Source organism: Monodelphis domestica, chromosome 8 (assembly GCF_027887165.1).
Source record: "Monodelphis domestica isolate mMonDom1 chromosome 8, mMonDom1.pri, whole genome shotgun sequence".
In the NCBI taxonomy this organism is placed as follows: domain Eukaryota; kingdom Metazoa; phylum Chordata; class Mammalia; order Didelphimorphia; family Didelphidae; genus Monodelphis; species Monodelphis domestica.
In genome coordinates this window covers 70,470,931-70,485,077 of record NC_077234.1, presented here as the reverse complement: position 1 = coordinate 70,485,077, position 14,147 = coordinate 70,470,931, and the positions used below count along the sequence as shown (strand labels likewise).

Genomic DNA, 14,147 nt, shown 5'->3' with positions numbered 1-14,147 from the left:
GGCCACTGGGCTGTTCCCCATCATCTGCTTTCTCTAGGTCCCACAGTAGGCACTTTACCTGGGGAATAGTGAGGAAGGGAGGAAGAAAGGAAGGGAGGGAGGCAGGGAGGCAGGGAGGGAGGGAGGACACGAAGGAAGGGGCCTAAGCTCCAAATCATCCCTGCGGCCCTGGAGCCTCTTCGGGCATTGTTTGGCACAGGAGGATCCTGTTAGGGCTGTCTACAGCCTAACTTGTTATGATCTTTGCCTTGAAAACAAGCTAGGAAGATGAGCAAAAGTAAGAGGAAAAGATAATTATAATCTGCCATGTCTTGGGTCAGTTCTAGAAATGACTCCAGATGAAAGTGAAGGTTTTGTTTAGGTCACAGAAGAAAAACTGTAAGAGAAACTGAAGGTCTCTGAGCTGAAGGCTCAAGGTATGAAAGATGGAATGGGAATCTCTTGCATGTATATGGAAGAAAGAAGGTGGAGAGGAGAGAAGAGAAAAGAGGTACTGCTTGATTTATGAATGAACGGATCAAAATCTGGGAACTTCAGGGTTTGGTTTGGTTTGGTTTTTAATATACTCAGACCAAGTGAATGACCACAGGCCCCCTAGAAGAAGTAGGGACTTGCCATTGAGTTTGATGTAAATACAGAAGTAGGTTAATACTACCATAAAATGGCACAAGAGTTTTGGAAGTTTTTATTTTTGTTGTTGTGTTTCTAGTAAATCCACCACAAATGTAGATATACAAAGTTTAAAGGAGAATCCTGGGGGCAAAAGGGACTTTACAGAGAATAGGTTCAATATTTCCCTAGGTTCAGACTCTTCCTCAGGTCAGGAAACCTAGAATGATCATCAATATACTCAATCAATTTTCACTAAAAAGGTCTCTTTGCCAAAGTGTCCATTCCATGGCCTACTAACACAAACCTTACAGTGGGACCCCAATCCATAGCTCCAGTCTTGTCTGACTTTGTCCAAGGTCTGAGTTTTCACCTCAGAAGATCTCTTCAAGATAATGTTGACAGAATTTCCTTTCCAGAGTTATCCTTAGCAGATGAACTCAGTTCAGCTGAAGAGTCCCTTTGGTTTCTTTCTCTTTGCTTTGGACAGATGAGGTCTCTGAATTGGACCTGAAGTATCCTAGAGGAGAATGGAACTCAAATTAGAGGGGAAACAATCTAGACCCTCCTCTCTACCTCCCAGGTTTCCATTCTAAGAGAGTCACAGATATGACATTTATTTTTCAGGGTCTTCTTATTTTTCCTTTCTCATCTTAAAGTAAGTAACTAACTCTTTTACACTGAAAATGTTGTATGATGCTCTCTGTATACAGGTACAGGAAAAAAAAAATAGATTCCCTTCTCTTCTCATGGGAAATGATCTTTATAAGATCTGGGCTGAGATAGAAGGATGTAATAGAAGGGTAAGAGAATCATTGGTTAGGTTATCAGGTCAGAAAAGAATACAGGATATTGGAGCTGCATGGCCCTCTCCATCCAGAAATCCAGTCTTCAGACTCACAGCAGGAATCCCTAAGCATTTAAAAGAGAAAGTCAACACGGTACAAACATCATTGGGGCAAGAACTAGGGGGATTCTAGGTACTAATTTCCTGAATCCTGAGGGTTTCTCTCAAGAAAACTCCAGGCTTCCATTGATTTTTACCATATTCAATGTCTCAGTCACAGACAGAGTTGGAGCAGAGAAAGATTGCTGTTCTTGCTGGTTCAGTAGTCTAACATCAGTGTCATGGGAAGAAGTCCCATCAGAGGCCTGGGAGTCTCCTGTAATTTGAGAGATTGAACAGGACAAAAGGTCAAGAAGTCTTCCTCCCACCAACTGGGCAGTAATAGGTTCATCATCATGGCCTGGTCAGAGCGATTGGCTCTGAATCCCAAACAACCCTCATAGCAGTTGCCAGGAGTCACATCTACTGAGCTAGCCACTGGGAAGCTACAGAAGCTAGTCTTCACTCATGCCAGACAAAAGACCCTTCAAATATTTCAAAGTTGGTTAGAACCTTTGGCATCAAGACTCAGCATCAACTAAACGGTGACAAATTTAAGTTCTCTCAAGCTTTGAAAAGTCCCATGACCCCAGTCTCACTAGGGATGTCCAGTCTTCTCAAGGACCCTTGAAAAATTCAGACAGAGTCTAGTGTATATAAAGATGCTGGCTAGGCAGGTAGAGAAAGAAAAGGAACAAAGCCTTCTTGCTACCTCATAGCCAAGGGCTCTGGCATCCCCTAGAATGTCCCAGGAGGATTGGATTAGCTTCATCAGGTGCCCTCCCCAACCCTAGAGACCTAGAATAAGAACAGATCCCCCAGAACTGCTCACCAGAACCATGTCGTTTTTGTCCTGCCTGGAATTCTTGTTTAGTGATGGTCACATAGAGATTTTGTAGCTTCATTGCAAAAGGTTTTCCATCCTTAACATTGCATGCCTCCAGCAGATTCTAAGGGAGAGATGAAACTTTTGTCATTGACATGCATGAGTCCTCAGAAAGAAGACACTCGGAATCCCCCTATTCCACCTGTGGGACTGCCATCAAACCCTAGGAGAGACATACCCATCTCTCTAGAAGAAAGGTAAGATGCTAATCTAGTGCGGGATCTGGGGCTCCAATGCTACTGCGATCCAACCAGATAAAAGAATCCAACTTGGAACTTTTCCTTTGGCAGGTTCCTCGGAGTGTCCACTTTCATATTCCCCAGTCACAGCCTGTGGGCCTCTAGCCTGGGGCAATTGATTATCTCTGAGAGGCTGGTTTAGGAGACCAAATTCTGCAATTTGTCACTAATCAGATGATCACTTTATTCAAGTTCATAACCAAGCTCCATGATGGAGAGACAAGGTAAAAGCTAAAGGAGAGGAGCCCGTGCCAGATAGTGAGGAACCAATGTAGGGACAGTGGAGAAAGGAGCAATGTGGATTGTGGGGATAGATATGGGGAGGGATATGATAGAAATGGGGGAAGGAGGCCTGTGACATAAAGAAAAACAGCATTTGGCCAGAGACAAAAGAATTGTATTTAAGTTCCAGCTCTACAAGTTACTAGTTGTGTAACTATATGCAAGCAACACCTTTTCTGAACGTCTCAAACTCTACATTACCTATCTTATAGGTAAAGTGTGAAGAAAGAACTTTAACAGTAACCTGTGAAGTACTATCCAAATGTAAGCGAATGATTATTCTTATATAAAACAGACTAGTAGTAGAGATAGAGGTGATGAAAAAGCATATACAAAGTCCTCTCTTCTTCCTGGACTGGTAAAATTCTCCCCTATTAAATCAGGGTCCCTAATAGCTCTCTTGTTAATGCCTAGCTATCTCTGGAATACAACCCCACCTACCAATATTACAAGTAGCTCCAAATCCTTGGCAAGGCCCTAAGCTATTGCATTTGCAGCTGTGCACACATAGTGTGGCTCCTGGCCAAATTGCCAAAGCCCTCTGGGGCAGCCACACTAACTACCACCTCACATGGGACCCAGGACAGAGATCCTGGATCTGGCCAACCAGTAAGCATTGTGAGTAAATTCTCTGTGCTAAGGATAATTGATCCTGGGAACCAAGCCTGGGCATAGAAAGGAAATGGGGCAAAGTAAGGCAAAGTGACCCTCCCTGAATCAAAAACTTCGCTCTATCTCTTGGAATTTATCCAACTTCCTTCTGGAGTAGAGGCAGTTGAGGAACCACATATGAGATATCACCAGGAAATACAGCATCTCTCTCACCTCCATTCCCCAACCCCAACCCCACCCACCCACACAAACTCTGGCCAATTGTCCCTCCCACCAAGTATGATTCTATCAGGTTTGGACTTTTCACTGCAGAGGTGGTTTTAAATGGTTGAGTTAGAGATTAGGAAACAAGCCTGGAGTCCAAGCCCTGCTTTTGACCTAGACTCACACTAAGAGCCTTTCCCCTTGGCCACCTGCCTCTAGGGGTCCTGGGAAATGCACTGAAATGGGGAAGGGGAATTCCTAGGCTATGCCTATTTTAGACCTAATTCACCCTCTTCCCTAGGCCAAGGCCTCTGCCCCCCTCCCTTCTACCTCCCTACAAAGGGGTACTCTTTTGCAGCAAAAAGGTACTGTTATCTAAGAGACAGAGGGCTGGCCTCTCCTCCTATCTCCATAGTTCTCCATAATTTTCAGTATGTATAACCTCTGCCTCAGTCATTCTCACACAGTTTCCCTAGCATGGGCTGTCCTGAGTAAACAAATAGGACAGATAAGGCCTACCTAGTAAGAATAGTTGAGCCCCTTGAGCCAACTCTCCCTCTGCCCTCCTCTTAGAGCAAAGCAAATCCATAAAGCTGCTGGGGGCCTCAATAATCCCGTCTCAAAGGTTCCCAGGATGATCTTTACCCAGCCCCTGTGTTTGGCCTCGAAACCAAACGTCAGAGATGAAAGGCCACTGAAGCCAGGGTTGCCCTGGGCCAGAGTCCAAACCCATAACCTACATACTAGCCCTTCCTCCTCCCCTTTGCTAAGGCTACTAGTTTAGCTCTGCAATTGTTGCCTTAGGTTTTTCCCTTTGGATTCTCCCTCTTTCTACTTGTTCTGATTATTCCCAGAGGGCCCTGAGGAGACAATGTTAGAGGTGTATTTCAGGAGCTCAGTATATTCATACCTTAAAGACAGCTGATAAGTTAACCAATTCCCTATATTCCTCCACCAACCACCCTACATCACATACACGAATGCTGTTCTGGAAGCATATGCCCACGGTCATTTGGCTATACCACTGACTAGCTGAATGAGAAATCCCACCAAAAAGACAAGCTGCCCGGTCAATCTGGCACTCCTTCAGGGGACAAAAACATAGATCTGGTAACCAGGAGGAGACTCTAAGCATCACTCCTAACTTCTATATGACCCTCTACCTAGCATCACTGACTCCTCGGACATCATCTAAAGAACAAGCTAGGCAAGAGGGAGAGCAGAAGTTTTAGCCTAGGAAAGAGACATTAACTTTCTAGGCAGGACAATAGTGGAGTTTGGCTGAGGTAATCGGTATGGATCAAAGGGAGAATGCTGGAGTCAGGATTCAGAGAAAAGCAAACAGCAGTGCCCCCTGCCTCGAGAATGACTGAGCAAGGAGCAAAGTGTACCAGTCACAATTCGGGTCACTGCCCAAAGTGGGGAGGGGAAGAAAGGAGAGAAAGCACCTTACCTCAGCCAGACAGCATTACCTTCAGCATCTCATGAATACTCCACTCCTCATTTTTATACACTACTTCTTCCCACAAATACAGTCGGCTGCCAAGTGCAGCCTACTTCCCAGTTAATGTTAATATGGTTATAGAGTGCCAACCCCTCTTTTCTCCAAGATTCTCCTATTCATTTCCTTCAGCATTTTCTAAGGAGTCCTTACCTCCTCAATTCACCTAGGATCCCTCATATCCTTTAATCCCCATTTAAGTGTGAACACTAGGAGTGCTCAATAGTAAATATGTTTCACCATTTCTAATCCTTCCAGGACCCTGGACCTAGCTTTATTGTAAAATAGCCTAAAGGAAAATCAGATACTTATATCTTATAGTATCTCTTACCTCCCCTTCTAGTCCTCTATTCAAGTCCACTTCCCTATCCAAGGATCCCAACTCTATTACTGTTCAACAGTCTTTCCCAGTCTCTACTGGTTTCTAGACTCCTTTCCTGCTAGTGAAGATTTCCAGGGGTTCCACTGAAAAGACTTCTGCCTTTAGCAGAACCACTTTTAATTACTAATTCCAATCCAATTAGTAAATTTCCAAAGAATTTACTCTCCCTGGAGCTTCCTTAGAGTCCTAAGAAAGGTTGCCTTCAGGATGCTGGATAATATATGGCACAGAGAATGGTGTTATGAACTCTATTATATTATTTACAAAAATCATGGGGAGAGGAATATTTCAAGCAAGAGAGACAAAGAAAGAAAAAAAGAAGATACAAATGGAGTTCTCCAGCTGAAAAACCCAACTCAGTCTCAGCCTTGAGCAGCTTCTCCCTCCTCCCCAGCAATCTCTCCTCCTGCTCTAGTCCTGGCACAACCCCCAAGGACCCAATACAGACAGTCACAACATTCCACAGCCAATATCCAAGGAAGAACTCCCGTCCTGTGGCCTCCTCAAGGACAAGGGATGCCCTTCTCCACTTTTTTCTCCTATAGGGTTGGTTAGAAAATTCAATAAGAGCTGAGCTCAGGGTGCAAACCTTCCTCAATTCCTTCCTAAAAGAGTTAAGGAGTTTCCTGCTTGAGGATGAAGACAATTTCCACTATGGCACCTGCCTCTAATTACTCTGAGGGAAGAGAAAACAACTGATGTTTTCTATGGTTTTCTGTGGTTTCCTCAAACCATACTTTCAAATAGGAAGTAGGGAAAATGAAGAAAATGGCTGAGAGGTATCATGGGATAGCACTGGATTTAGACTCCATGAACTGAACTAAAATGTAGAATCAGTTCTTTATTATTATCTTTATAACCTTGGGCAAATTACTTCCTGTCTCTGGGCCTCAGTTTACTCAAGCCAAAAATGAGAGGGTTGGACACTAAGGTTGATTGATCTTTAAGATTTTTTCCTTTTTCTTTTTAATTTTATTCTTATTGTTATGCAAAATACACTTCCATATTGGTCATTGTTGTAAGAGCACACATATACATAACTAGAATCCCAAAATAAAACCACAAATACACTGGTGTGAAAGATGACTCCAACAATTCTTTCTCTGCAGATAGATAGCATTCCCCATCATAAGTTTTTCAGGATTGTCCCACATCATTGCATTACTTAGAGTGGCAAAGTTTTCACAGACAATCCTTGTACAATATTGCTGTTACTCTAAGATATTTTCCAATTCCAAATCCTAAGATGTGGGGAATCCACCCTGACAAACATGAAAGTGGGGATTTTCTTTGAGAGAAAGAACTTCTTCCCTTCTAGGACACAAAGTAAATGCCCTTTGTACTAAAGGCTTTATTAAAGGGACGATCCATAGGCTTAACAGGAGCCCCAATCAAAAGTATCCTAGAGATACCCTAGGCCAGTGCTGGTGAACAGTTTAGAGATTGTGTGCCCAAATTTCAACTACGAGCTGCCTGTGAGCCCTTGCATTACCCCAGAGAGTGGAAGGAAGAAGTGCTTGCTTTGGGCGGCTGGACAGAGGACAGAGGACATGCAAAAAATGTCCTCAAACACTAGGAAGAGGGGGGATGGAGCAGCTCCCCAAGTGCTGGCTCTGCACACATGCCAAGCCCTCATCAATGCTACCCTAGGCTCATGCCAATCACATAAATTATCAATGCAATTACTAATTTGTAAATTTTAAGGGAAATCAGATACTGCCCCAACACATACAGAAATACAAGAAAGTAGGTCCAGGTACCCAAGACAAAGTATCAAAAGTGTCTTCTCAAATAGGTAAATAGTACTACCTGAGGTATAGGAGGTTTGACACTATTGCCTCCATCCTTCTCACAAGGCAGACAGAGTAAGTTTTTCTGATTCTGAATATGTGAGAACTTTCTTTAAAACTGTGTGCTCTATAAGGACAGGGACCATTTTTATTTAAAATTCAAATCTCTGTTTTCATGGGGAGGCAGAGCCAAGATGGCAGAATTGAAGCAGGGAAAGCTCGAAATCATCATGGGAATCCTCTCCAATCAATCTTAAAATAATGCCACAAAACATATATTATAGTGAAAGAACCAACAAAGAGATGGAGTGAAGCAATTTTTATGCAAAGAAAAACTTGAAAGGTAGGCAGAGAGCCCATTGGTCAATAGGGGCGAGAGGGAAGCATAGTCAGTAGGAAGTTACAACAAAGAGTACGAAGCAAACTAATAGCAAGCCCTCCCTACCCCATACTGTTCCAGTTTCTGAAGTTGGACCCAAGCCAACATCCAGACCCTGAGACCCTACCTAAGCCAATAGCAGCAAAACTCAGTGCACACCCTGTAAAGTTCCAAGTAAACCTGCAGTAAGGTCCAGAGTACCAGCCCAAGGCAGTCTGTACTAGGGGTCTGCTCTGTGTAAGCCCAGAGCAAGGCCAGGAGCCCCAGCTCGAGCTTGTAGTGAGTACCTAAATCCCAATTTGAGGAAGTCTGTGCAGTACTCTGGGACAATGTAAACCCAGAGCTAAGCCCCTGGATCCCCAGCAAAAACAGTCCCCAGGGTGCTGGCCTGTGGAAGCTCAGATCTAGCTAACCCTTACCAAAGCTGAAGGTGGAGCCCCAGGGCAAGGCATTCCTCGGTATGCCAGACCTAATCAAGTCTGAAATGAGACCAAAAGCCCCTGGCCATAGCCTAAGGCTAGAATTTGAGCCCAAAAGCTGAGGGTGATTGAATCAGCAATGGGAGGTGGTTCTCAGAGCTCCCAGCCCATAGGCCATCATATTACTTTGAAGAAACTTGCAGAAACCCAGAAATAAGGCTAAGGATAGATAGCATCAAGGAAGAACTGAAGTTTAAGAGAGTACCATATCTTCCCTGAGAACAGAACCTATCTTTAAAATATAAGTGAAAGTCAAGAAAAAGGCAGGGAAAATAAATAAACAGACAAAAACCCCACATAACCATAGACAAGACAATTTTTATGGAGACACAAAGTGTAGCATTCCAAGCATATTCACATCTATGAAATATAAATGATTCAGACACAAGGTCATACCACTGATATTTGTGGTGGTCTCTTGACTTAGCCATGTGGCTGCTGCCTAAGACAAACTCATTAACATTTGGCTTGGAATCCCATTCCTCTGAGAAAGCCTGGGTTGAAATCTACACGCCCAAAAGGCGTCACCTTCACATTGTCATCCAATCTGAATTATCTATGCTTTGTTCCATAATTGCTACGTGCTTGAGAGTGTCTCCCAAAACACGCTGTAATAAAAACAGAAGGCACATACACAGAAGGAGACAGTGAAAGCAAAGCAAACATACACAGAATTTCAAAGAAAAATATGAATTGGATTCAGATTCTGGAAGAGCTCAAAAAAGATTTCAAAAACCAATTTAAAAAGGTAGAGGAAAAAATGGAAAAGAGAAATGAAAGCAATGCAAGAAGAAATGGGCCAAATGAAAAAGGGGGCTCAAAAGGTCATGAAAGGAAAATCATTCCTTAAAAATTAGAATTGGGCAATTAGAAGCTAATGACTTCATGAGACATTAAGAAACAATAAAACAAAATTAAAAAAAACAACCAAAAAAAAAGAAGAAAACATTAAATGTTGCATTGAGAAAATAACTGACCTGGAAAATTGATCCAGGAGAATTTAAGAATTATTGAACTACCTGAAAGCCATGATCAAAATAAGAAAAAAAGCCTAGACATCATAATATAAGAAATTATGAAAGAAAACTGCCCTGATATTCTTGAACAAGATAGGAATTGAAAGAATCCACAGATCACCTCCAGAAAGAAATCCTCATATGACAACTCCCAGGAAAATAATAGCTAAATTGAAGAGCCCCCAAGCCAAGGTAAAAATACTGCAAACAGTCAAAAAGAAATAATTCAAATATCACGGAGCTATAGTCAGGATTACATAGGACTTAGCAGCTTCCACACTAAAAGACTAGACGGCATGGAATATGATATTCCAGAAGGTGAAAGATCTAGGTTTTACAACCCAGAATCACCTTTTCAGAAAAACTGAGTATACTCTAAGAAGAAAAAATGATCATTCAATAAAATAGAAGATTTCCAAACACTCCTAATGAAAAGATCAGACCCAAACAGAAAATCTGATGTCCAAATGCAAGACCCAAGAGAAGCCTTTTAGGTAAATACAAAAGGGAAAATTTAAGGGACCCAATAAGGTCAAACTGTATATATTCCTACATGGAAAGAGGATATGGTAATTCTTAAAAATTTTATCAGTAGTAGAATAGTTAGAAGGAGTATACATAGACAGAGGGTGGAAGTAGGCTCATTAAGATGATATGATATGCTAAAAAAAATCAAGGGGTGAAAAAGATTTCACTGAGAGAAAAGGGAAGGGAAAGATGGGTTGGGTAAATTATCTCATTTAAAGAGGCATGAAAAACTATTACAGTGGAAGAGAGTATAAGGCTGGTGATGCTTAAACTTTACCCTCTTCGTAAATGGCTGAGAAGTAATAACAGCCATACTAAAGGTGGTGTGAAATCCTTTCTTACCTTATAGAAAAGTAGGAGGGGAACAAGGCAAGGGCAGGAGTTGGGGTGGGCTGGTAATAGGAGGGAGGGAGAAGTAGGGGGTAATAACACTAGTGAGGAGGGACAAAGTGAAAAAGAGCAGGATCAAAAGGGAAAAATAAGATGGAGGGGAAAATACAGTTTGTAATCATAACTGTGAATGTGAATGAGATGAATTCACTCATAAAATGGAAGCAGATAACAGAGTAGATTAAAAACCAGAATCCTACCATATGTTGTTTATACAAGAAATACATTTTTAAAGTATATTTATTTAATTGATTTAGAATATTTTTCCATGGTTACATGATTCACGTTCTTTCCCTCCCCTCCTCCTACCCTACTCCTGTAGTCAATGAGTAATTCCACTGGGTTTTACATGTGCTATTGATCAAGACGTATTTCCATATTATTAATATTTGTACTAGAGTGATCGTTTAGAGTCTACATTGTAAACCTTAAAATTTCTTAGACTTATAAATGTTGAAAATTTCACCATTGGGAAATTTCATACTTGAAAAATTTCCTACTGATAGTCTATTGGAATGTGAACCCCCCCTTGGCATGGGAGGATCCTTCTCCTCCCTACTTAAGATTACTTTAGGACAGAAACCTTTTGCTGAACAATGGAAAGGGCTTTGACCTATGCTTAAGCATAGAACAGGAAGTTCTTTGAGTCATGATTGATTTTAGAATTGATACAATAGAGATACTTGGAATGACAGAACCAGGTCTTGGAACTTCCAATCTCCACCCTGCTCAGGATAACAGGATTTAGGAAGGGCTGCAGCAAAGGATCAAGATTTAATTATTTGAGAATATGACCTTCGACAGACATGTGCAAAGCCACAGACCTCTGGGCGGTCCTGGGTTAAGCTAGAGATACCATTGGCACAGGGAAGACATGGACAGTGATTGGTAGATGTGAGAACTGAGGGGAGGGAACTTGGATGGTTTCCTTAAAGATAGAGGGGTCTGAGAACTGAGGGGATTGGAGAGTTTTTGCTCTGAGAGGTTGGAGAGGTTTTGCTCTGAGAGGTTGTGCTCTGAGAAGCTTGCTCTGAAGGAAGCTGGAGGTGGAGGCCCCCGAGACTGTTTCTCCATTTTGGTCACGTGAGTGATAGGGACTGATCTCTTTTCTTTGCCTCAGCTATCTAAGGGCTTGGGCCTTTTGGCCCAGCCTAAACAGAGGGGGTATTTAAGCCCTATTCCCTTCTCTCTCTCTCTCTCTCTCTCTCTCTCTCTCTCTCTCTCTCTCTCTCTCTCTCTCTCTCTCTCTCTCTCTCTCTCTCTCTCTCTCTCTCTCTCTCTCTCTCTCTTTCTCTCTCTCTCTCTCATACCTTTCTTCCTCCTGTTTGTAATTAAACTCCATAAAAGGTTGACTGCTGACTTGAGTTTTCATTAAGGAATTACATAGCTGAATTCCTTGGCGACCTTAAATTAATATATATCAGTCTTTTAAAGTGATTTCCTTGTCACAACATCCACAATCATATCCCCATCAAACCATGTGATCAAGCAGTTGTTTTTCTTCTGTGACAAGAAACACATTTGAGGCAGGGTGACACACAGAGTAAAGGTGAGGCTGGAGCAGAATTTAGTGTGCATCATGTGAAGAAAAGCAGGAGAAGCAATCATGATCTCAGACAAAGTTAAAACAAAAATAGATCTGATGAAAAGAGATAAGGAAGGAAATTATACCTTGCTAAAAGATATTATAAACAATGAAGTAATACCAACACTAAACATATATGCATCAAATGGTCCTCTAAATTTTTTAAAGAGAAATTAAATAAACTTCAGGAGAGTAAAGCTCTACTAATGGGGGACCTCAACTTCCCCCTTTCAGATCTGGATAAATCAAACCAAATAAGAAAGAAGTAAATGAAGTGAATGAAATCTTGGAAAAGTTAGAACTAATAGATCTCTAGAGATAACTGAATGAGAATATAAAGGAATATGCATTCTTCTCAGCAGTACATGTCTCCTACACAAAAACTGACCATGATTTAGGGCATAATAAGTTCACAACCAAATGCAGAAAAATAGAAATAATAAATGCATCCTTTTCAAATCATAACATAATAAAAGTTATAATCAATAAAGCTCTATGGAAAAACAAATAAAAAATTAATTGGAAACTAAATAACCTATTGCTAAAAAGGGAGTAGGTCAAAGAAAAAAACTACAGAAATAATTATTTTATTAATGAGAATGACAACAAGGAGACAACATATCAAATTTTGTAGGATACAGCCAAAGCAGTACTATGGGGAAAATGTATATCTCTAAATGTTTACATTAATAAATACAGATCAATTAATTGGGCATGCAATTAAAAAAAACCTAGAAAAAGAACAAATTAAAAATCCTCATTTAAATACTAAATGGGAAATCCTAAAAATTAAAGGAGAAATTAATAAAATTGAAAGCAAGAGAACCATTGAATTAATAAATAAGACTAGGAGTTGGCTTCATTAAAAAAACACAAATAAAATAGAGCATTGGCTAATTTGATTTAAAAAAGGAAAGAAAAAAATAAAATAATTAGTAACAAAAATAAAAAGGATAAACTCACCAGCAATGAAGAGGAAATTAAAGCAATCATTAGGAGCTATTTTGCCTAATTATATGCCAACAAATCTGATAATCTAAGTGAAATGGATGACTATTTACAAAAATACAAATTGCCCAGATTAACAAAAGAGGAAATAGAATGCTTAAATAATCCCATCTCAGAAAGAGAAATTGAAGAAGCCATCAATGAACTCCCTAAGAAAAAAATCCCCAGGTACTAACAGATTCACAAGTGAGTTCTACCAAACATTTAAAGAACACAACTCCAATATTACATAAACTGTTTGGGAGAATAGGCAGAGAAGGAATCCTAACAAATTCTTTTTATGAAACAAATATGATAGTTACCTAAGCCAGAAGGAGCAAAAATAGAAAGATAATTATAGATCAATTTCATTAATGAATATAGATGCAAAAATTTTAAATAAGATACTAGTAAGGAGACTTCAGCATTATATTATAAGGAGCATTCACTGTGAACAAGTGGGAGTTATATCAAGAATGCAGAGCTAGTTTAATATTAGGAAAACTATCAGCATAATTGACCATATCAATAACCAAACTAACAGAAATCACATGATTATCTCAATAGATACAGAAAAAACCTTCGACAAAATATAACACCCATTCCTATTAAAAACACTAGAAAGCATAGGAATAAAAGGACCATTCCTTAAAATGATAAGCAGTATCTACCTAAAACCTTCAGCAAGTAGCATCTGCAATAGAGATAAGTTAGAAACTTTCCCAAAAAGATCAAGAGTGAAGCAGGGATGCCCATTATCACCACTATTATTTAATATTGTATTATAAATGTTATCTTTAACAATAAGGAAAGTAAAATAAATTGAAGGAATTAAAGTAGGCAAAATGAGGAAACTAAACTATCATTCTTTGCAGATATTATGGTGTACTTAGAATCCTAGAGAATCAAATAAAAACTAGTTGAAATAATTAATAACTTTAATAAAGTTACGGAATACAAAATAAATCCACATAAATCATCAGTATTTCTACATATTAACAACAAAGTCCAGCAGCAAGAGTTAGAAAGAGAAATTCCATTTAAAATCATTCTAAACAATATAAAATATCTGGGAATCTACTTGCCAAGGCAAACACAGGAATTATATGAATACAATTAAAAAACACTTCTCACGCAAATAAAATCAGGTCTAAACAATTGAAAAAATATTAATTGTTCATGGGTAGTCTGAGCTAACATAATAAAAATGACTATTCTCCCTAAATTAATTTATTAATCCAGTGCCATGCCAATCAAACTACTAAATAATTATTTCATAGACCTAGAAAAAATAATAACAAGATTTATCTAGAAGAAAAAAAGGTCAAGAATATCAAGGGAACTAATGAAAAATCTCACTAAAGAAATATCTCATACCCTATATCAAGAAAG

At 39.9% G+C, this 14,147-nt stretch overlaps 1 protein-coding gene across 5 annotated transcripts in view; it reads right to left on the bottom strand.

The window, feature by feature from the left end:
- Nucleotides 1–659: 659 nt before the first annotated feature.
- The window catches only part of NHEJ1 (non-homologous end joining factor 1), a 137,655-nt gene continuing 124,167 nt past the window's right edge, over nucleotides 660–14,147 (bottom strand). For all 5 annotated transcript variants that reach the window (XM_007501701.3, XM_056807210.1, XM_056807212.1 and 2 more), the window contains exons 6-8: nucleotides 2,328–2,445; nucleotides 1,654–1,772; nucleotides 660–1,129 (exon numbers count right to left, since the gene is read on the bottom strand). In XM_007501701.3, coding sequence (XP_007501763.3) covers nucleotides 1,055–1,129; nucleotides 1,654–1,772; nucleotides 2,328–2,445 — 312 coding nt within the window. In that variant the 3' untranslated portion in view covers nucleotides 660–1,054. The remainder of the gene's footprint in view (nucleotides 1,130–1,653; nucleotides 1,773–2,327; nucleotides 2,446–14,147) is intronic.